The sequence below is a fragment of the Berghia stephanieae genome, chromosome 6 (assembly GCF_034508935.2).
Source record: "Berghia stephanieae isolate SIO BIC M18660-M18661 chromosome 6, UCSD_Bste_1.3, whole genome shotgun sequence".
In the NCBI taxonomy this organism is placed as follows: Eukaryota; Metazoa; Mollusca; class Gastropoda; order Nudibranchia; family Aeolidiidae; genus Berghia; species Berghia stephanieae.
The window spans coordinates 36,912,933-36,938,182 of NC_088365.1; the positions used below are offsets into that span (position 1 = coordinate 36,912,933).

A 25,250-nucleotide genomic window follows, 5' to 3' on the forward strand; every position below is an offset into this window, starting at 1 on the left:
ACGTCAGCGAAAAGCGCGACATGACGAGACATATTCTAGATTGGCTTGCTTTGTTCACAAAAATGATTCACAGGCATTTTTGCTCATTTGGTTACACTCCGGTTAAGTCGATTTTTTGACGGTTCCCCTGAGCATCGTCTTATCCGGAGTCTACTGTATTGTGTTTTACTGATTGAGGGATGCCACTGGGTAAATTTTAAAAAACCACGAAAAGTTGTGCGATTGTGGCATTTATTATTATTATGTTAAAATGAAAATGAAGCTCGAAGGAAAAAAGATAGATAAGTATTGAATTGTAAGCATCAATTTATTAAACAAAAATGTTTCGGGTTTTCACTTTATCAAGAACACATGAAGAATATAAAACTAAGGACGAATGAGATATGTGTGAATGGCGTTGTTACGGCGAATAAACAAAAACAATGATGGGACGGGAAATAAAATGCCCCTTTGTAAGGAAGTATGAATTAAAATATGACAATGACTATTGATGTGTGCAATTCAGGAAAAAGGAGGTGTCGTGCAATATAGAGTGTAAAATAGAATAAAATGTAGACTATTGGAATATTGATTAAATGAAATTAGAAACAGGGGTAGTAGTACAGTGTATAACTATTATTGTTATTAATTGTAGAAGCAGAAGTAGTAGTAATAATAGTAGTTGTAGATGTAGTAATAGAAGTGGCAGTAGTAGTAAGTACCACACTCTGAAATGGAAAGAGCAGCCACATACATTTTGTCAATTGTAGTCTGATATTAGTGTCAAAAGTGGCACTTTGGATTCAACAAATCCTCGGTTATAGTTATAGCGAAATTTGACCTACAGTTGACTTCATTGTAACTGAGGTGCACTGTATTATAATAAATAATACTACTAATACTACTACTGGATAAAAACGATGACTCCAGTAATCAAATAAAATAATATTTAGAAAAAAATTGTTAATCCGAGTAACACACATGTAACCTATGAAGATGCTCTATCAATATCAACTATGTTTAATGATCATAACATGCAAACTTCATTATGTCAAATCACTTAGAATTTGATACAAATGTACAAGGTAAAAGTAAAATCATCTTTAAATTAAGGTTACAGTACATTATCATATTAATATAGGAAGTTCTTGATTTTAATTTTAGTTGTAGCTCCTTCCCCATGGTCGTCTTCGTCGAGTATATCGACGTCCTCTGAAAATAGAAACAGTTGTGTATGTAAATAACTTTAGAATCTCAAGCTCATAATATTGTCATGGTAAATCATGTACCTCATTGGAGCAATGACAATTATTGGAGCTTCTTTTCAACTTGGCATTTCATCCTGACAATGTAATAGAGGATATTAAATGTTTTTAAAACAAGGAAACCTTTCCCATCCTGTTTAAAAACAGACTGTTATTTGTTTTCCTTTTGTTCCTTTAAAAATCGACAGGGTCCCAATAGCTTAATGAAGAGCATTGCCTGATAATCATACGCAACCTCTTATTATTGGTCCCAGGTGCAGTCGAGGATGGGGTTAGAAAAAACAGATTGCCAAGTTTTGAATATTGTGCCATTGTATTGATCGGAAGATGGGGTGATTTTTTTTTTCCTGGCACGTAATTTCATTGGATGATAATTTCTCTCTGCTACAAATCTATTACTGCCCTTATTAATAAAACTGCAATAGGAATATAAGTGTCCTCTGGCCAACAGTATGTCGATAGACAATATCTTCTCAAACTTGTGATATAACAGAGAAATACAGGACTTTGATATATATGTGCTATTGATATATCTGGGCTGCACTAGATATAGAGCAGTCTGCAAACAGTCAACTCACTTGATGACATCTTTTGCTTGAAGTGGTCACCTTGGTTTCATTTATCAATGTTATTGTTACTAAATTTCTTATTATGTTATTAGCTTCAAGAATAATTTTGTTTAAACTCGAATTAAAGTTAAAGTGGTATAACTGACATTGTCAGAGGTAAATAAGTTTGTTTTCAGAATGAGTGAAAGGAGAGAAGATGAGGGGTTGTACTGGGCATTTTGACTGTGAGCGTTAATATTAATTACAAACCACACTATCCACAGTGGGGCCTTTGGTGGTCTTGTGGTCTGACACTCAGTCTCCGTTTCAGACTCACCCAACAACAAAAACAAAACCATGAATACAGTATAATACTTAAAAACCAGATAGACGGCAGAGAAAGTATTGGCACATCCTTTCTGTAAGTATCAGCCTTTGACCAATAGGTTGGAAACCTGTTATGTCCTAGGAAAAGGTTTTCTCATATTATTTTTTTTTTACTGTCACTCACTGATTCACTTATTCCCGTGACTTGATAGTCGTCGGGAGGAATTACAGGATGCAGCCTTCACATCCGGGGCCACACAACTTGGTCAGTGGCCTTCTCGTTATATCAATCCTGACCATTCCTTGATGTGATCCAGCCACCTTTTCATTTGTCTTCGAGTCTTCCTCTTCTCCATTTACCTTCCACCATGCCTTACATAACTGTCTTGCAGAAGCTGCCGTGACTGACCAGATGTACAAACCATGAAAGTTTCTTTTAACCATTTCCAGCAATGGTTCCTGTCTTTTCACCAGCATTTCCACATGTTCAAGAACATCCATGTTAGTTCTATATTACAGATATGACACATGTAGAATTTTCTGGAGCACATTGATATTTGCTTTTCTAGTTCTGCATTCATCATCCAGGTATCACAATCATAAAGTAACAGTAACAGACAGCAAAAGTGACCTGTACAATATGAGTTTTGAGTGACAGTTCATCTCGCTTTTCCAGAATTTGCTGCAATGCCCATCTTTGATTTGACATCCATTGTCTCATCGTTTAGGAAGATTTTATCTTTGGCATCACTTATACTTAGGCTGTTGACTAGAATCTGCGATTATCCGTGTTGATTTCCATAGTGTACTTAGATGCCTCCTGGTTGAAAAGGTTTGTTAGAGATTGTAATTCTTGTTCGCTGTGTGCGATCAGCAAAGCATAAAATCCATATTTGCCTGCTCCCAACCATGGTAGACAATTTGATGGTTCTGGATGGTTTCTTGTAATATTCTTTCGAGATAAATGTTAAATTAAGTTGAGGAGAGTATGCTCTAACTCCAACCATTGTTTTGAAAAATAGTCCTTGTTGGTTGTCATAGGATAGCACTAGTAGTGTTCTTATATAGTAGCAATGACTATGAAAAATGTTTTTTTCTCTTTTTGAGGAAAATTTAACTAAAACCAAAGCCCTATCTCCACTGAGTAAAAATGTTTTTGAATTTTGAAAATCCATTCATAAATAAACAAGTTATGCAGTTTCAAAGGTGTCATTTATTTGGATGACCCGCAAAGAGGAAAAAAACGCGAAAATATGGGACGCTTTTTCGGCATTTTTTTTCGACCTTTGGTTGTATCTTGCGTAATAAGTGTATTAAAAGATTGAAACTTGAAGAGCAAATTAGGATGGTGTTTTGTAAAATACGGGAAAAGTACTCGTCATATTCATATGAAATTTTACAACCAAAAAGAAGAAATGTTCACGCCCGGTAGTTTTAGAAATATTTTACTCCAAAGAGTAAAAATCTATTTTTAACGGTCTTCTGGTAATTGCACGAGTTTTGTCACTTGACATAATCTAAAATGACCTTTTTTCTAACTGTGTGCCAACTTTCAGTCATGTTCATTGATAAACAGCGTCGTAATTAATTTTTTTTTAAATAGCATATACGAAACGGCTTCGTCTCATATTTTGACGCGAATTCGGGAACTTCGTGAGCGATAAAGAGGCCCAAAGATTTGTGCGGGATAGTCATTGCTATATATAGTGCTTCTATTGTTTTCATGACTCCTTTGTGTCTTAGTGTATTCCAGAGGGCTTCATGCCACACCCTGTCAAATGCTTGCTTTCCTGATGTCAATAAAGTTGTGAAATAGCTCTTTTTAGTGCTCTAGGCATTTCCCTGTAAGAATTCAACAAACACCTGCTGGACTGTGCTTTTGCCTGCCCTGAACCCTGCTTGTTCTGAAATTATTTCTTCTGACTTATTTTTAGTCTGTTGAGGATAATGAGTAACATTATCTTGCTGGGATGACTGATAAAGCTGATTATTTGTAATTGCTACATATTCTTAATTTACTATATTTTGGTAAATGTATCACCAGTGATTGCGTCTACGTTTGAGGCCATGTTTTTTTCCTCCAATATTCTCTGACAGAGCATTATAAGTGCTGATATTATTTCTTCCCCGCCACTTTTTATTAGTTCTGAGGATATATTGTCTATTCAAGGTAATTTATTATTGCTTAGGCTCTTTATTACACTCTCCACTTCCTCTCTTAATATTGATGGGGTATTGTCTATTTCTCAATCTTCCAGGCTTGTATAGAGTGTTTTTTTGTTTGCATTAAGCTTCACATTATACAAGCCGTTGCTGTGCTCTGCCCATCTATTTATTACTTCTTTCTTGCTGGTCAATAGGGTTCCTTTTTCATCTTATATGACACTCAATTTAGCATTATTTGTTATGAATAGCATCTTTAATCAAAGACATGTCTTAGGTTACCCCAACATTTCATTCCTATGTATACACGGAAACATTGGTCATTCACCCAATCCTCTTTTGTTTTCCACATTTCCTTTCTAACCTGTGAGTTACTTTGCATATATTTTTTTTATGGATTCTTTGATTTACGTTTCCCTCAGTTCTCTTTGAGGCTGAAGTTTTCACTGACTTCAGATGTAAAATGAGTACCTAGCTGGTAAAAGTTGTCTCTGTTTGAAAATAGATTATAAAGATTGTAATAGCGCCTTATGTCATGTCTCGTCCAACACGTTTAGTGTTGTTGTTGGCTTAGAACTGCTTTTATAGCACTTTAAGCACATTAAGTGGACACTTCGATATAAAAGCTGAAATTTTAAAAACTTGCCACTGAGTTGAAATCGATTCACTTGACCCTTAGGTCAGTCAGACATACGTTTTTGTACACCAACATTTTAGACCTTGAAATCCATTGCAGGAAAACCTATGCAAACTCATCATTTTCAAATGACTCAACTGAAGCATAACACAAAGAGGAAGTTAAAACAACAGCTATTGAGACTGATATTGGATAAAAATGGCTGAAATCATGTAGAATTGGAACAATAAAATCGAGTTGGATCTCTGAAACATATGTATACTTTGTCAATGAATTTTTTTTTTAAATTGAAAAATAAATGGTTCTTGAATTAGGTTTTTTATTATCTTTGATTTCTCCACAAGCTTCGTTTTTGTATCTTATGAGGTCTCTTCAAAGCATACAAAAATGTTATATATACCTCCAAATGCAATCGATTTTGTTTCAAGAATCATTTACGAAAAGCCTGTTCAAATCAAACTTACGAAATTATTTCAACATGGTCGATAGCCCACTGGTCAAAGCCTCTTCCATCATGCTGTGGCTGCCACCACCTGAATTGTGTGCCAACACCTTTTGCTGTTCGTGGAATGTCATAGGCTACTTTCTTTGGTTGTAGAAAGTCATCAGGATCATGTTGAGCGATCAAATACCAGTCTGCACCCTGAAATCGTGTTAAAAAATATTCAAGGCGATGTTGAATTATAAACTGATTGCAAAATACATTTTTGTTCTATAAAAATTTATCTTGATAAAAATTTTGTTATAGAAACCTTTGAGTTGAGATAAATTGGTGTTGGTTGTGAATGAAACTGGATTTCCACATCCTTCCCTTTAACCTTTGAATATAAAAAACTTGTTATGTCCACTTACTGCAAAGATAAAAAACAACATTGTGGGCAAACAGTTGTCTCTCTCTCTCTCTCTCTCTCTCTCTCTCTCTCTCTCTCTCTCTCTCTCTCTCTCTCTCTCTCTCTCCCTCTCCCTCTCTCTCTCCCTCTCTCTCTCTATCTATCTATCTATCTATCTACTCTCTCTCTATCTATCAATCTGTCTATCTCTCCATCCTCTATAGCCTCTATAAAATATTACAAATGTAGACAATTTGGAACAAAATCACTTATCCAATACATAAAAAGCAATTAGCAATGATTAAATGTTAACATAGCTCTTACCGTAATTTTGACACTTTTGACACAACAGCTTAAATTATCATTCTTTTTCTTTAATTCTCTTTCTTATTAGGATGTCTGTTCTAAATTGATAAGATAGCTTGCCTTATTTTTTGAGTACTGAAGTAATACTCCTCTGTATTTTTTCTCATCTCCAAGTCTGACATTGCATTCATCAGTTTGAGCATAGCAGCCAATTTGGATCACAAAGAAGATTTTTCTGTTCAGATCAAGCCAATTTAATTACCATTAAGATTTAAAAAAAACAAAAACAAATGAAAGATTAAAAATCCGAGTTCATCTACAGTGGTGTCGAAGTTTAATTCAATGTTATAGTTTGGAACAGACTGTATTGATTACTCATTGCCTACTGAAAAGATCGCCTGTTTAGGACAGACTATATTTTTCATCACAGCTGAAATGACCGATGTACCCAATCATTGTTGTGGACAGGGAGGGTAGGGAATTAAAAAGCATAATTTGACGTTTTGTGCCCTGACCGTGAATATCAATTTGTATAATAGTTTCATACAATCAAAATAGACATTTATTACAAGTAAATAATATACATTTCCATTTCGCCAACACCCATTGCAGTCATGCTGGTTGGTGATATCTATACAAATCAAATCAGACTAAAATAAATAAAATATAAATAATTCTGAAACGAGAACACAAAGAAATCATCTCTCTCTCTCTCTCTCTCTCTCTCTCTCTCTCTCTCTCTCTCTCTCTCTCTCTCTCTCTCTCTCTCTCTCTCTTTTATATATATATATATATAAAAACTGGCCGACTTGTGCCAGTCAGATATTTCTAATTTACATGTTTATTAATTTTAAATGAAACTGATCTGAGTTCCAACTATAATTAATTTGATGCATTTGATGATTTTGATTCCGTCAGTCTCTCTCTCTCTCTCTCTCTCTCTCTCTCTCTCTCTCTCTCTCTCTCTCTCTCTCTCTCTCTCTCTCTCTCTCTCTCTCTGTGTGTGTGTGTGTCTGTCTCTGTGTCTGTCTCTGTCTCTCTCTCTCTCTCTCTCTCTCTCTCTCTCTCTCTCTATATATATATATATATATATATATATATATATATATATATATATATATATATCTTTCCATGCATCTTTATCCATTCGTCCCTCCCCCCCCCCCTTCTCTCTCCCTCACCCCTCTCTCATTCTCTATGTTGGTAGTCCTTTAGAGCCATGCCCCATTGAGTCGGAGTTTAACCCACTCTCTATTGTGTTAAACGAACAATAGCAATCGAGACGATATGAGTTGATAAACACACTTTCCTCCAGATTTAACAGACCCAGCAACCTAATCACTCCTGGGGGGGTCAGAAAAAAAATCTCGGTTTTATCCAGGATCGATCTCATTTCCTTTACATGTGAAACGAATGCTCGACGAATTAAGTATTATATTACATCTTAATTGAGTTGAGATGATCATTATAATTTATAATGATCATCTCAACTCAATTAAGATTGTTTGACTCTGATAAAGGCTTACATTTGATCTAAAACAGCCCTTGGTCTTTGGTTTATTGAGTTGACAAGAAGGATTTTGCAACACAATTAGCACAGGTGTGTAATTTACCAACTCGTTGTACTGGCTTGTTATTCAGCCTATGGTTATCCGTTGCTATGCATGTCAAGCTATTGACATGGATGCTTTTTAACCATTATCTTATAGTATGAGCCTTCAGTTCTTCAATCAACATATAGTGCATACACTTTTGAAAATTACGTCAGTTATCGTATATTTTATTAAAACTAGTGGAATAAACATTTGTTTTTATTTTTGACTCAAAAATCTAAAATAAAGTATATTTTGTCCCTGAAATCAACCGCTGACCAGAACCAAAGACCCATAGCCATCTTAAGAGCCTATCACCTGGAGTAAACAGCCTACAGATCCTAAGCATCACTCCTACAGATCCTAAGCATTACTCACAATTTTAACACAGATGAATGAAAAGAAAAAGGCATTGCATCGTCAAGTTTTACGATGCAATTGATTTATCAGTGTGTCAAAATAATGTGAGAAATAATCACTAGATGTGCATTTGACATGTACTATGGGCATCTCAGGCCTTTTCGTACAGGAAATATACAATCAAGGGGACAAAACGGGGTAAATGTCAGGAAATATTCTGATTGGTTAATGCTTAGTAATGTGCAAACCATCTATTAAAAACGTAAGAGTTGGAATGTGTTTTTTGCTTACCCATCATATTTTAAAATTTCAGTTTCTGATTTAATTTCAAAGGACCTTAAAGTTTACTATGATTGTATTTTTTGGGAAAAAGAGTTCCAAACATAAAGGAGATTGAAAAACAATAATGGGTAATACAGTTCATTCCGCTTAATCGCACACTCCGCTTTATATGCTACACATTCCTGAATAACGGAATTTTTTCTATATAATCGCTCCACTTAATCGCTACACCTTGATTGGACTGACAACCAACAGCCATATCAAATCAATGATGCTGTTCCCATTCCACACAGCTCTTTGGCCAAAGCATTCAATCTATTCGTTATAATTGACATCAATATATCCAACAGTGGTAAACTGACATCTCAGAAACCACTGGATTCCATTTAGCCACACAAAAGACAATGCCGAGATGAGGATGAGTCACCGGAATGTGGCACACCACCCCTAACAAACACTGGTAAATAAATTACACCACTTAATCCAAGGAGAACGCTTGGCAGATGATCTACATTGGCGAGATTGGAGACAAAGGTTTATAAACAGCTCGTACAGAATAGAAAGCAATCAACGCTTTGCGATTACTGTTCTAACAAACAATAATGTCACATTTTGTTTCGATAAAACATGAATTAGTAAAAATTTGAAAAAAAAGAAGAAAAAAACCCCCCATAAATAAAGAAAAAAACATTCTAATGAGGTCATGTCAAGAACATGACGATTCCAAGCCTGTAAAAAAACTCAGAAGTGGAGGTCCTACATGAATGGCACATGAAAGCGGGTGCCTAGATGCTATTTTTAGATTCTCCGCTTAATCGCACACTCTGCTTAATTGACTCACTAACCTGAACTTCTGAGGGTGTGTGATTAAGCGGAGTCGACTGTAATAAATCCTGATGACTCAATTGGTAAAGCACCCTTTAGTCCATCCAGCAGTGATTAGGAGATCAAATAGAAATAACTTTGGGGTAATCTAAAGTGTCCTTCACAAAGGATAGCAAACAAATGGTGTTTAACATTTCAGTAATTGAACAAAAAAATGTTTTTTATTTTCCATTTTAAAATGATTAGTCCTAGGTAACAGCTCTTATCTTAGAATTGCAACTTACATGGCATAGGATGTATCCATCTCAACGGTAATTGCTTCCCGTTCTCCACAGCCATTGAAGTAAAGCGATTTTCCATATGCATAAGGTAAAAGAGCTCCACAACCAAAGCCAATAGCTCCACCCGTCACCCTATCCCAATAAGAAGTAAATATTCCTCCTTCAAAAGACTCAAAGAGTCTTTTACGAAGTTTTGATGCAACTGGTAGACAGGTAGGTCCTAGAATAGAAATGTAAAAATAAATGTTCTGAAATTGTGGAGTTAAAAGTCCTCGTCAGTGTAAAAAAGCTTATTGATATGCGTCTAACATTTGTTAAGAAATATTGCGTATATATATAATCATATAAAATCAATGGCATGATATATAAAGTTAAAAGACACTCTTTATATATTCATATCAAATGCTTTCAATTATAAATCTAGACATGTTACATAAATGACAAAAGAAAAAGTTAAATTGAACATACCAAAGTATCCCTGATCACAAACACATTGTCCATTGATGCAATCTCCACGCCCATGACACATTGCCACACACTGCTCCCCAATCAAGATGTCATCCAAAGCCCAACTCGCTGTTTTGTTGTGATTATCATGAACCCATCGGAATTGAGTTGAGCTATATGATGGAGACATAAAAAGAGAAATTTATTGATTCACTATCAATTGACAAATCAATTCTTAGACGCAGAGTTGTTCAAGGTCCTGACCCAATCATTACCAGCTGAATCTGAGTCCGCAGAACTCATAAAACACCCATTTACAGAGAAGTCCTATTTTGGTGAACTAGGTTATACTCTTGGTGAATTTTTTAGATCAACGTAAAAAAAAATTAATGAAATAATGCACTATTGTAAGATCTTGTGTTGACATAAATGGTATGTTTGAAAGATGGTCGTCTACACTGCTTTTCCAATGTTGGTGATCTAGCACATGCTAAGTAATCAAGTAACAATAAATAGACACATAAGGTAGATGGCCCATGAGGACTGTCAATTAAATCTTTTAATATATTGGAATGTCAGACAGATTGCAAAATAGAGATAGGTTTGATCAAAGAATATCACATCTCTGTAAGCTGTCATGAAGAGACAAGTGCAAGATTATAATTGATGGTTTAAGAATTGGATGTATTTATAACAACGACCAAAATGATTTTTTTTTTCTTTCTTTTGGTTTATTATTATTATTATTATTATTATTATTATTATTATTATTATTATTATTATATTTTTTTTTAAAATATATATTTACACAAAATGGTGAATTTCAAGTGAAGAAGTCATCGATTTCCGTTTATCTTTATCTGGAGGAGAAAATTCTCACACCACCAGTCATCAGTCCACTGTAAGACTTATCAAGAGCATTCATAAGTTGAAAAACAAGTGTTCTCGTTGGCAGCCAACAGTTGGCTACATGTCGTGTGAGTATATGATATCGTTGGTCAAAGAGTAAGTGTTTTCATTGGCAACGTGTTGTACAATATGGGATATTTTGGTCGAAAATCAAGCTTTTTCAATTGGTTATGAGGACACATTTCTTTGGTAGAACAGCTAGCAGTTTATAGGCCCACTGGGTGGAAGTTTTGACTGAGATTACTTAGTTTTGTCCTAGCCCTGGCCAGGGTCCTTGACTGGGAGGGAAACAGTCAAATATATAGTTATAGTTTCGGGAGATGAATTTTTTTCCTTGTAAATCATCCCCCTGTTATGTACTGTTACATTTTTTTGTTTTCAATATATAATGGTTTGTAAACATTTGAGTGTGTTCATGTTAGTGGAGACCTGTTTTTGTGTCTGGATGAGACTTTTAGGTGAACTCAAACTAAGTACATTGAGTGTGCTCTTGGAAACTACATTTGTTCTCTACTTAAACTATTCCCCTTTGTCTTACTTTCTCTTATGTGCTTTCAATAGTAATTCTATTTCTTACTGGTGCTGAAATGACCTAAATGTGTCGTAAGCAATGTAAAACCTTTTAAAACAAAACAAAGATAGGACCAGGAATTCAATGTCACTGTTCAGGGTTTTTACTGAAATGTCTGTCGCTATAGAGATTTTTTTATTACTTACCATACATGGGGAAAAAATCGGGACCTGGCCACTATGTCGATATTGAGGGAATGTTGCTATATTGATTGTCGTAATAGAGAGGTTGCACTCTATATATGAAAGGGGGAAGGGGAAACACAGAGAGAGAGAGAGAGAGAGAGAGAGAGAGAGAGAGAGAGAGAGAGAGAGAGAGAGAGAGAGATGGAGGGAAAAGACTGACCTGGAGAAAGTAGCCTCCGACAATAAAATGGTGACCCGAGACCACTCAGGGAATTGGGAGACAGAGTATGAGCTAGACAAGTGATGCTGATGTGGATTGCACAATCCACTGTTTTGGTTTCCTGGAAGGCAAATTGGTTTGACTGGTAGCCATAATTCTGAACTTGGATTTCTCCTGAATTCTAACTTGACGTTCATCTCAGGGGCATCACAAACTTCGACTATTTGGCCACAACCAATATTGAGCTGAAATAATACATATGAAATATTTCTCAAAAGTACATTTATGTGATAAACTTTTGGATAATTTAAAATGTCAGATTTTCCAGTTATTATAAACAGTGGAGTATAATGATGTCTACAAAAATGAAAGAAGATACAAAATTGTTAAAACATGATGTTGTTTTCTATATTAAGTGACACAAAATAATGCCTTTTTGCATTATGTAGAATGTCGATGCACAAATTATCACCATCAGAATCAATTTTATGAATTGCAAGTTTTTTCTTTTGATATTTGTACTTCTAAATTTAAAAAAAAATTATAAATATAAAGGATATCTGGAAAATCATTAACCAGGGGAGTTGTTATTTCGGGGTTTTTTATGATGGCAGAAAAGGGGGGCATGGTGAGACCCATGGATATAACGATGCAATGCATGAACCAGTGCTTGTAATAAAAGACACATCTTACTCGTGTTAGAATATGTATTTTTCCATTCACTGACAATAGTACCGTCAACTGAAGCAAACTTTCCGCAGGCTACTTAAAAGGCAATTCCATGCCGCTGTTTAAATCTATCATGCCAACCATTCAAAATCTGCCATTCCAATTTGTCGACAATGATTTTTGCCTGTTTCCAGATGATGGGGCCAGCATTTGTAGCTCTCATCTGCTTAATTGAATCACATCAGCACAGTTTCGTCAATGGTCGCCTTCATCACAAGTCGAGGTTTCTTCCTTTGTGGTTTGTGGCTGTGCATCTCGATCTTGTCTCAGTTCTTGACTATTGTTGACAGAATGCTGTGTGGAATCTGTACCTTGTACTTGTAACGATTTCCTTCTTTGTCATCATCTTTTTGTTGATATTTTTCTTGATCAAGGTAGACATCTTGATTCTTGATTTGGTCTTGATTCGGTCTTAATTCGATCGGAAACGAGGATTTTCTATTTGGTTAGAAGTTTTGTATCAAATGTTGGTGTCAACTGCCAATTATTGCAAATAGCTGATGCTAAACAGACGTTAAACTAAAATGTATTTCTCTGTTTTGGGATTTTTATTACTAATAATATATAGCAAAACAATTGGGGCCAGAGGCCAATGCCACTATCCAGGGGTTTTCTTTAATCAGGGAAGTCATTATCCAGAGGTTGCAATATAAATAAATAAATAAATAAATAAATTTACTCATGTATTTTTAGCTGAAACAATCGTTTCTTTATCCATATGGACATAGAAACGATCGTTTCAGCTAAAAATACGTGAGTGAATTTATTTATTTTTATATGCCCTAACCTACATTATCGAGCACTCTCGTACCTACAAGTGGCCACCAACACTCATATATATATATATATATATAATATATATATATATATATATATATATATATATATATATATATATATATATATAATATAATATATATATATATATATATATATATATATATATATATATATATATATAATATATAATAATAATAATAGATCTTTATTATCCATAAATATGACAATTTGTCATTTAGTTACACTTGCTAGAACGGTATATGATAACTTTAACATTGAACAGATATTTCACTCCTAATCATTTTCTCTCTCTCTCTCTCTCTCTCTCTCTCTCTCTCTCTCTCTCTCTCTCTCTCTCTCTCTCTCTCTCTCTCTCTCTCTTCCTCTCTTTCTTTCACGCGTGCGATATACACAACATAAACATATTCATTTCATTTTCAATTCGTTACATTTGTAGCAATTCGACACTAAATATTATCATCATTATCAAATGGTCAATTAATCTAACATTAAATAAATTAATCAGTCAATCAATCAACGCATCAATCCTTGGTTTTGTTGTACCATATGAAATATTCAACATTTTTATTGCTGATGGAACGACCGTTGATTTATACTTGTTAGTTCTACATTTAATCTGACAAAACCTTCTCCCAGATGGTAAAAGACTAAATTCATGGTATAAAATATGTTTTTTATTGTTGGTAATTGAGAATGCTCTCATTTCTATTTCTTTTCAATGAATTCTTTCTACTCCATCAGGAGGATGGTTTATTATTTTTGATGCCTCTTTGATTGATTTTGAAATTTTTTATTTATCTTTAAGTCGGCATCCGCCAAGCCATATATATATAATAAAGACCAAAAAAAAAAACAACAAAAAAACAACTAGTGCTCAACTTTTTGATAAAAAGAGCGATCTGTTTAAAAAATATTCCAAGTATAATTTTCTTCCACTTCAACAATATTGTTTCATACATACACGATCTTCAATATACATAAATATATCAGGTGATCACAAAAAAATGCACCGCTCTTTGTCGGCTTGTGTCTCTTAGACACTTCATTGGATTACTTTCAAATTCAAGACACATATAGAACAAATCCTTTTACGTAGACTGTCAAAATTTTATAAATATGAATTGAGAATCAAAAATGATTCAGTTATTTTTCAAAACTGTGTTCAGAAATACAATATCAAGCAACAATGACGCAACATTGCAGAGAGTAAAATGGCGATGATTTTAACGTTTGTTGCCATTTTAGCAAACATTAATTGTGTCACCATATACATTATTTTCATCATAAATCTCCTGTAAGAAATCGTCTATGTAGCACACACACATACCTGTTTTGGTCCAACAATTCAAAGTTGGCACTTTAATTGATCAATAGCACCACCGTTCTCTTTAATAATGCAAAGTAGTCTCCCTTTCCAACTTGAAATGCACTAACAAATATCCTCAATGGCAACCTCTCATTATAAAATAATACTGTCTCTCAAGGTTTCTTCTGTGAATGCAGATCTTTGTTCCCCATAAACCATCTCGTTCGACGTGCACGGCTTTCGAGGTCTGATAACCCAATTCATTATGGGCTCATTGTTGTAATGGAAATCTCAAAAAATGACGCAAAATCTCCATTACAACAATGTTAAAATAGGTCCATTATTGTGTTCAGATGTCAGACCTGCATATATGTACACATCATTCTCAGTCAAAGAATTCCAAATTACGTAATCCATTGGATTCAGGTATGGTGACTAAGGCACCAGTTGTCTTTCTCTATGAAATGAATATTCTTACTCTGGAGAAAAGCTTGTATCCATTTGCTCATATGGGATGTAGCACTATCTTGATGAAAAATAAAATTCCTTCCTGATAAAGGTGTTCACAGTCTGAGAAAAAAATTCTTCCAATAGTTTTATGTAGTTATTGGCATTGACCTTAGTCTTTGTTGTGTCAATGAATTTGCATCATCTTTTGCAGATATCGAAATTTTTAGGTGGTGTTAGAAAATTTTATATTATTCAAAAACCTGCTTATCTGATTATTTTGATATTTTGTAATTCTATGAACAAAAAATAGTTCTAATAGTAGTAATTATTTTGAAAAAATATCTTTATTACTTTGTGACCATCTGATATGTATACTTGGCACCATGATTAACACAATGCTCTTTGAATTGTTTCTATTCATTCGCAATTAAAAATAATTAAATGAAAATTCGACAGTATGATGGATTGTCCAATTTTGTAAAATTTGATACTTATTTAGCGTTATTCGATTGACTTGCTCCTTTTTTATGACCATTTAAATAACGCATGTCAAAATCTTACACTACAAAATCCAACAAATTATGAGAAAGAAAATCATTTGTTATGAATCTCAAATGGAAAAGAAAAGACAAAGGTTATGATGACGTATGCACTTTCATAATTTTGGTTTTGTAGAAATAAAAACAAAATAGAATTAGACTCCATTCAATTTGCCATTGTATTTTTTTGACCATGGGTCATTTTACCCTCACTGAAAGAAACCACGTAATTGGCATTTGCAGAGCATGTTTGTCAGCAACTCAGGTTGCAAATCGTTTTGGCTGTTCAAAGTCAACAATAACAAGACTTTTGATTAAGATAAATGAAAGAGACACTGTTAAAGATATCTCTGGCAAGGCCCTAAACATAAAACAACTCCACAGCAAGATGAGCACATGATTAATACAACAAAGTTAATTTTTACCAAGTTCGGACCTTGCTCGAAAAATCAATATTTCCCAAAACACTGTTTAGAGACAATTAAAAGAAGGTGGTTTGATTTGCTCAATTCCCCATAAGGCAAACCAGTTAACAGTAGTGCACAAGAAACACCATTTTGAGTGAACAAACGATCATCAACGCTGGTATTTTCTCAATGGTCCACTGTTCTTTTCAGTGACAAAAGTTGCTTTTGTGTTTCATTCAGTGACGGGTGGCAAAAGATTTGGAGGGAAAAGAAACATCGGTTTGAAAATCTGAACATTCCGTAACTATCCCATATGGTGGAGTTAATGTTATGGTGTGGGGTGGAAGATGTGCAGATTCAAACCTTCAATTGTTAGACAGAAACAACACTATGTTGAAAATATTCTTTGCCCTTTTGTGTCTTTCCATTCTTTGAAGAAAACCTACATCTAACCTTCTATCAGCACTATAATGCACGTCCATACACTGTACGCATACCAACGAGCTTTTACACCAACAAAATTTCAAAGTTCAGACTTACATTGCATCAAGCATATGTAGGACATGTTAGGACAATGCGTGTATGCACAGAATGTCATTAAAAATCTGAACGATTTGCGGAGAGCACTGGTGGAAGAATGGGAGGCAATTCGACAAGGAGAAATTTGGAAACTTATTCATTCCATGAGGCAACGTGTTTAGACCTGCATGCAGTCAAATGGAGGTTATACGCGCTACTAATGAGCAAAACAGTACTCATCTTTGAAAACCTGCATCATTTTTTGCGTATGTATGCTTTTGTAATCTTCCTTTTGAGGATGACTTTTGTTTTCAATGATATGATTGCTTCAAACTGATTTGATTGTAACATTTATTATATCAATGAACTTGTATGGAATGACTTTTTTTTTGTGATATGCAAAACAATTAGGTTAAAAAATATTCTCTAAAGCTATTACTGATCAAACAGTTGTGCATGTTGTGTGTGTGCGTATCCTTATTGTATACTTGGGGTACTACTATGAAATTTGCAGCATGTTGACGAACTAAAAAAATGCAAATTATAACAAACCTTAAATTGCAGCTGATATCCAGATTGTACAATCATCTGATTGGTTGTAAATTTCTCATCTTGTTTACTTTTTCCATTCTCATCTATATCCCCACTATCCCATACCATAGCACCAGTAGATTCACTATTTGACATACAATCAGAGGCATCTTTCCCAAGCAAATTTCCATAGGGGCTGAATTCCCAGGACCCTTCTGGGTCATCGTTAGGTTCCAAATCTTCAAAGTTTTGAACATATTTTTCAGGGTTTATTTCTTTCCCTCCAATGTAGACATCTTCTAGTGCCCAGTGGACTCTTGGCACCATTATAGGCTTGGCATCTTGGAACCATCGAATGATTGTACTAGTTTCTCTGGCACCAGGAGGAAGCACGATGTAGTCTCGTTGCTTAGGCCAGTATTGATCAGGGGAAAGGATGTGCAGTGTGTTCCAGTCAATACCTGAAAATCCAATAAGCAATAAAAGCAAAAAATCTTTTGAAATTTGAATACAAAATAATGAATTAAATTTTGTATTGCTAGTTTTAACAAGGACGAAAATATTACCCCCTCCCCCCCCCCCCCCCCCAAAAAAAAAAAAAAACTCAACAAAAAAAAAACAAACAAAAAGAATAAAGAAAAAAAAAAAAAAATTGATTCTCATGCTGTTAATAGCCAAAAGTTTATGTTTGGAAATTAAGTGGCAAAACTTTACTTTGTCCTGTTAGATTTTAACCCTCCCCCCCTGTCTCCCCCCCCCCCCCCCCCCCCCCCACCCAATAAGCCGGTCATATTGCAAGAGGTGGGTTATTTATTAAGTGGTAACCACTGTATAATACAGTCTTGATTGCTTGTAAAGATTTTATTTTAGGCAAAAATTTGCTTTTGCACAATGTTGAACTTTAATCTAATGAAGCGGCTTTGGTCAGTACTGACTAATAGCCCTGCTGTTGAGGAGTGGCTATTGGTTAGTACTGAGCGCTGGTTTCTTTGTGTTTTTTGGGGGTTTTTTCCACTTAATATTTTGACTTCAACAATTCCTTTTTTTCTACTGGCGCTAAATCAGCTGAGATTTTCATATTGGTTTATGCAGAATTATTAATTGTTTTTTGTTCTTTAATTATTATTATTATTATTGTTAACTTAAGTACGTTAGCTCAAGTAGGACTAGAATCTAGGGGTGCCGAAATGTGCCAAATGCCATTAATGTGACAATATTTGGCCACATTTCCAACTCAACTCTGTTTTGTTTTTAGTGGTTTAATGGTCTTTGTTGTTTTATTTTTTTCATTTTTTTTTTGTTTTTGTTTTTTGTTTCTTTTTTAACATTTTATTTTAAAAATTAATTTTGTTTGGTTCTTTTTTTCGTCTAATTTATATATTCTTTTGAAAGATTTTGGATTATCTAGATATTAGAATTATCAGTGAATGGAAACTTCGCTTAAGCATCACTGCCTGTGACATGAACATAGGATTTGTTTAAAGTCATAAAATTTAAAGCTAAATAAGAAAAAAGTTGATATTTGACAGAATTCGAGAAAATAATTGAAAATAAGAAAATGGCTTGAAAGCGTTTCCATTTTTCTATTCATGAAAAATATTTTAACTGTTAATTCATGTCACTACGCAATTAGATTGTCAACAACACAAAGCCCGCCCACTGCCCATACCATCCTCAGTTCGCTGGCTGACTCTCGATCAGACGATCAGCGTTGACCTGCTAAATCAAGGAATATCATCCACTGAAATTACTCTTGATGACTTAATCAATAGAATGGGGATGAAATGTACGGTACAAAATATTGCTCAAGAACTTTATTCCTAACCCTAACAAAAAAAAGATGATAACCAACTAGATCTGAACAGGTTGTTAACAATAAAGAGTCACTCTACTATGATTACAAATATGATCTAAAGACGTATTTAGTCTTTTGATATGATTTAGAATGTTCTGAAATTTTTTTAATCTGTCGCTCAAACACTGAAGTTCTTGTTTTGTAAAAGTTTCGATTTTAAAATTTATTTTTGTCTTTTTTATTCAATTTGGCAAAAATCTGCCAAAAATGTCTGTTTTCATTTTGAATTTCTTTTTCTTTCTTTTCTCATTTTTTCATTATAAAAAGTTCTTTCAAGTACCAAATGCAGTAAATGATTGTTTTTTAGTATGTTGAAATGGGCTTGAATAATAATTACATTAGCGCCATCCAACTTGTAGAAATAATTCCTGGCCAAAATAACTGTTTTGGTCAAGCCAAGTCTGTTACTGTTGATCCTAACTGGACTTGTCTTTTTCATAAAGATTTCACACCTAAGCCTTGTTTGTATTTCTTTTCCTTTCTATTCTTTTCTTTCTAAATATGCAACAGTGACTGCCACCTGGAATTGTGAGTTATTGTTTTGTTATTGTTTTTAGCCTGCCAGTTGTATGATTACTACTCACTGAATTCTATCAACCAGACTATAAAGTTTAAGGTTATACATAGTTTTGTGTGTTGGTACGTTATACCGGGCTGGCTGATGTTGTGAGCATTTTACCTTAATGCACAGCATCAATATAGTCTGACACTAGGACTGTGATTACGTTTAATGGCAATGAATGATAAAGTGGCATAGATGAAATATATGAAGATGTGGAAACGTCAACGCATTAATTCAATCAATGCTAATATAATATGAAGTGCTCACCTACATCTTTTAGTCCTTGTTACGATTTAAGAAGCCCTACTTTAAAACCGCATTCACAAGTTTAGTTATTTTCAGTATATTCTTATAATAATAATAATAATAATAATAATAATAATAATAATAATAATAATAATAATAATAATAATAATAATAATAATAATAATAATAATAATAATAGTAAATGTTAAATAAATAAAATAAAAGTCTCTTTATTCATCCCATAGGGTAAATTTGTATTCCAAGGAAAGACTGGAATAAACAGGTGTTTTTACATGACAACAACAAAAAACAAACAAAAAAACGAAACAAAAAAACAACATTCATCAATAGAATAGACAAAGTATTATAAAAGAATCGTAACAAGAAATATTAAAAACATATTTTCCTCTATTTTTTTTAAATTTAAGCAATAACAAAAATAGACAAAAGCAAAACAAAACAAATAACCACAAAAAAAACTAAAGAAAAACAACAACAAAAAACAAACAAGCAAAAAAAAAAATAACCCAAAGAAATAGAATGGACAAAAGAAAAGAAAAAAAAGAATCTTATGGTGGCTTGAAACAACGAGAGTCATTCGTTGCCCCAATGGCCAATGGCATCTAATGCCTTAGACTTAAATCAAACTTATCTAAGTGTTACTGAGTGTCATGGAATAAGTTGCCTTAGGAGCCTGGGATTTTAATTTTTTTTTTTAATGGAATAATTTAGATAGTGATGAATAAGTGCGAAGAGGTCTTTGTCAGCACTGACAAACAGGCACTGGTTCCCATTGGTCAGTACTGATCAATAGCCATAAGCCATAATTTAAATGTCTTACCATTATTTGTGGAGTATTGTAACACAACATTTTGACTGGAGTGGTAGGGAGGAGGCTTGCATGGATCAGATGGCATCTGCTTACTCCACATTGACGCAATGTACTCTACAAACCTGATAATAATAATAACAATAATAATAATAATAATAATAATAATAATAATAATAATAATAATAATAATAATAATAATAATAATAATAATAATAATAACTATAATAATAACAATAGTGCCCCTTTCCACCAAAAGTGTTCGGAAGTGCTTATACATTTATAAATAATAACGTGAAGTTAAATGTAAGCTTCAATTTAATTACAAAAACAGATCAAATGAACGTTTCAGGTTTCCCCTTTATCAACAAAACAGGATGATTGAAACACCACAGATGAATCATCTCATTCATCTGTGGTGTTTCAATCATCCTGTTTTGTTGATAAAGGGGAAACCTGAAACGTTCATTTGATCTGTTTTTGTAATTAAATTACATTCAACTTCACATTATTATTTATTTCTTTGAGCTTCGAGCAGCAACATTTACACTTATACATTTATATGCACATGCGATCATATATATTATTCAATAAAATCACTCACAAAAAACTGAGAGGAAATACTCTGTCTTCAAAGAGGCTTTAAAGGGGGACAGAGAATTACAGTGTCTGTTGTCAGCTGAAAGAGCATTCCACCGAGAGGCACGTCATGAAAAATTCGACTTAGGAATCAAATGATTCAAGTACAGGGAAGTAGATTAGCGGAGAGAATCATTCGTATTGTAGATAGAAAGAAGAGACGACACATAGATGGGAGCAGTGCCATAAATGCACATGAAACAGTAACAGTACTACTACTACTGGTAGTAATAGTAGTAATAGTATTAGTAGTAGTAGTAGTAGTATTAGTTGTAGTAGTAGTAGTAGTAGTAGTAGATAGTAGTAGTAGTGTAGTAGTAGATAGTAGTAGTAGTATAGTAGTTAGTATGAGTATAGTAGTGTAGTAGTATATTTGTAGTAGTAGTAGTATTAGTAGTAAAATTAGCAGTAGTATTAGTATAGTATAGTAGTTAGTAGTAGTAATTGAGTAGTATATTAGTAGTAGTAGTAGTTAGTGTAGTTGTAGTATTGTATGTAGTAGTAGTAGTAGTAGTAGTAGTAGTAGTAGTAGTAGTAGTAGTACAGTCCACTCCGGATAATCGCAACACCTTGGGATCAGTGAAAATGTTGCGATTAACTGAAGTTGCAATTAACCAAAGTTGAGTTTCCTGTCCACTATTGCAACATTTTACACAAATATGGTAAACTCAAACCAGTTGTTGTAAACATTGTTCTGAGTCCACCACAGACTGAGCAATTTGATTGGAATAAAAGATATTTGGCAGCCCAGTATAGATTTTGACAAGCAAAAGCAGCTTTGAGGCAAGCCGACATCTTAAGATTGGATTCACTTTAACTTTTTGTTCTCAACATTTGTAAAAGTCCAAGAGATTAGCCGTGATGAAAGACAACAATCTCTCACCAAACCTGTTATGTCACAATGTACAGTTGTCAATCACAAAACAAAGGATATTATTGCTCAGTCTCTCCTCACAACTGTCACCGTCTACCTGTTGTCTAAACCATGCCCAGCCAACTCGCCTCATATCTAATGGTCACATAATATGACCGCACAAACCTGAACTGCAAAGCCCTGCCTTCTTTTGTCCTAATTGGGCAATGAGCACCAAGGGTAGATGTATGTTTTCCCATATGACCACTCCTGTAAAGACTGATTGCCTAAATAAGCTCAGAAGACACCAGCAAAGCATCATCTTTCAACTAAGAACACAACACATACCGCTCAACAACCATTTAAGCAAAATTACAAAAGACACATCCCCTTCCTGCCCCCTATGTCAACACCCCAATGAAACAGTAACACACCATTTGCTTGAATGTCAACCTCTTGAAGACCTGAGGTGCACATTCCTCCCACCAAATCCAAGCATCAGTAACACACTTTATAGTCACCTGGAACAACTACAAAAGACGTCTTAACTTCTACGTCATGGCACAAGACCGAAGGGCTAGAGCTCAGGTGGTCGCTGGTTTGGATAAGTAAGTAAGTAAGTGTCCTAATAGGGTGGTGACACACTAATAAAGTATTAAATCCCACCTACTCTCGATTCTTCAACGTGTCATGCTTTCACCCATGATGAAATCTGATCATAAGATTTTGTTTGATTGATTCCTTGAATTTGCCTCCTTTTGAGCTCGAAAATTTGTTGCGATTAACCAAATTTTGTTGCAATTAACCAGTGATTTTTATATAGAATTAATTCCGTTTCTTGGAAAATGTTGCGATTAACCGAAAGTTGCAATTATCCAGAATGGACTGTAGTAGTAGTAGTAGTAGTAGTAGTAGTAGTAGTAGTAGTAGTAGTAGTAGTAGTAGTAGTAGTAGTAGTAGTAGTAGTAGTGGTAGTAGTAGTAGTAGTTAGTAGTAGTAGTAGTTCGTAGTTCATAGTTGTTAGTAGTAGTAGTAGTAGTAGTAGTAGTAGTAGTAGTAGTAGTAGTAGTAGTAGTAGTAGTAGTAGTAGTAGTAGTAGTAGTAGTAGTAGTATAGTAGTAGTAGTAGTAGTGGTAGTGGTAGTAGTGGTGGTAGTAGTAGTAAAATAATGATAATAATGATGATGATCATGATGATGGTGATGGTGGTTGTGGTGGTGGTGCCGCCGCAGCAACCACCAATACCATCATCATCATTCTTATGATCATCAATACATGTATCATGATCAGCAGCAGCATCTTTATAGTTTTATCAGATTAAAATATATATATATATATATATATATATTTATATATATATATATATATATATAATATATCAATTTATAATTTCTTGTCAATGTTTTTCAACCACAGTATAAGACATTCAACCTACTTTGCATCTCTCAGATCAAGACGTTGTGTCACAATTTCTCTGGCACCAGGCCCAGACATAATAAGTGCTGGTCCTTCAGATAAAATATCACATGAATAATCCGCATTTCCTCCTTGCACCCACGGAAATTTTGTCTGATTTACATAGTTCGGATGTTTGAATGGATCTTTAAGTTGTGTCTGGAATTCATGAAATTAGAGCAAAATTGATTTATCAATGCTGAAATTGGTTCTATCAATTGAAGGGGTTGAATATCAGTAGTTTCACTATCTTATTATATAAATAAATTTCATTATTATTATTATTATTATTATTATCTCAAAGAAATAAATAACAATGTGATATTGAATGTAAGCTTCAATTTAATATACAAAAACAAATAAAATGAACGTTTTGGGTTTTCCCTTTATCAACAAAACAGGATGAATGAAACACTACAGACGAATGAGATCATATAATAGTGGTGTTTTTAAGATGAATAAACAAAACATTGATGGGCAGGAAATAGTATGTTCCTTAGTAAGCCGCTTGATGATGGATATGGCTGGTAACCAACGTAAGACGGAGCCTTGTGGACGTTGCAGATGCAGACATGCCAACACTTATTCATGGAAAATTCCATTAAATTCCTGGTTAAAGTGTGGGATATCCGACACGTCTTCACCTGCACGGATCTATAATCTTCAAATGTTGCCACAAGACATATGTGGGAGAAACTGGCAAGATATTATGCGACAGGTTTGGACAACATCTGCGGTCTATTTAAAATAATGAGGACAAACCTGTCACCCACCACTTCAATGGGTCCAGTCATCGAGGATTGCACGACATCCAAATTGCTGTCCTTCAGTTCTGTCACACCACTAAACAACATAGGAAATACAGGGAGGCAGAACTGATACTAAAACTGAACACCCTATAACCTCACGGCATGAACTTGAGACTGGACCTAATTTAAATATTATCCTACCTTTATCTCTTGAACTCCCCCCCCCCCCCCCCACACAAAAAAAAAAAAAAACAAAAAAAAAAAAAAAAAATACATCTCCCACTACCTACATCCATACTACTTTTCCTTAAACTTACATACACACTATCTACTATTACTACTATGATACTACTAACTCACCTACCACTCACTTACTACACATACTACTACTACTATACTACTACTACTACATACTACTACTACTACACTACTACTACTACCACTACTACTACTACTACTACTACTACTACTACTACTACTACTACTACTACTACTACTACTACTACTACTACTACAACTACTAAAAGTACTACTGTTGCTTCCGCTGCTGCTACTGCCACTTATGATTAAACTAATACCTACATCCCTTATATTTTGTATTTATTTCCAATTCCATTGTATTTATTTTCCAACAATAGTCTACACTTTATTTTTAATTTTATTTCACTTTCGATACTGCATTACACAGTTCCTCCCCGCCTTCCCTCTTTTGACTTAATTAATTGCACACCTTTTATAAATATCTTTTTTTGTACTATTTTAATTCGTGCTTCCTTAGAAAGGAACATACTATTTCCTGCCCATCAATGTTATTGTTTATTCATCTTAACAACGCCACTATCACATGACCTCATTTAATTTGTCTGTAGTGTTTCATTTATCTTGTTTTGTTGATAAAGGGGAAACCTGAAACGTCCATTTTATCTGTTTTCGTAAATCAAATTGAAGCTTACATTCAATTTCACATTGTTATTTATTTATTCGAGCTTCGAGCAGCAACATTTACACTATCTCAAAGAGTTAAATTCAAAATCCATGTAATTTGCGCTATTATTATGTCTTGAGTGAACAAAAAAAAAGGCATATAAACTGAACTTTGAGGTCTTGTAACTGT

At 34.1% G+C, this 25,250-nt stretch overlaps 1 protein-coding gene across 1 annotated transcript in view; it reads right to left on the reverse strand.

The window, feature by feature from the left end:
* Positions 1–288: 288 nt before the first annotated feature.
* The window catches only part of LOC144974979 (reelin-like), a 120,605-nt gene continuing 95,643 nt past the window's right edge, over positions 289–25,250 (reverse strand). Inside the window, exons 56-64 of the mRNA XM_078918559.1 lie at positions 23,368–23,546; positions 20,454–20,566; positions 16,971–17,410; positions 11,668–11,912; positions 9,864–10,015; positions 9,399–9,615; positions 6,176–6,290; positions 5,384–5,562; positions 289–1,191 (exon numbers count right to left, since the gene is read on the reverse strand). Of these exons, the coding sequence (XP_078774685.1) occupies positions 1,140–1,191; positions 5,384–5,562; positions 6,176–6,290; positions 9,399–9,615; positions 9,864–10,015; positions 11,668–11,912; positions 16,971–17,410; positions 20,454–20,566; positions 23,368–23,546 (1,692 nt within the window). The 3' untranslated portion in view covers positions 289–1,139. The remainder of the gene's footprint in view (positions 1,192–5,383; positions 5,563–6,175; positions 6,291–9,398; positions 9,616–9,863; positions 10,016–11,667; positions 11,913–16,970; positions 17,411–20,453; positions 20,567–23,367; positions 23,547–25,250) is intronic.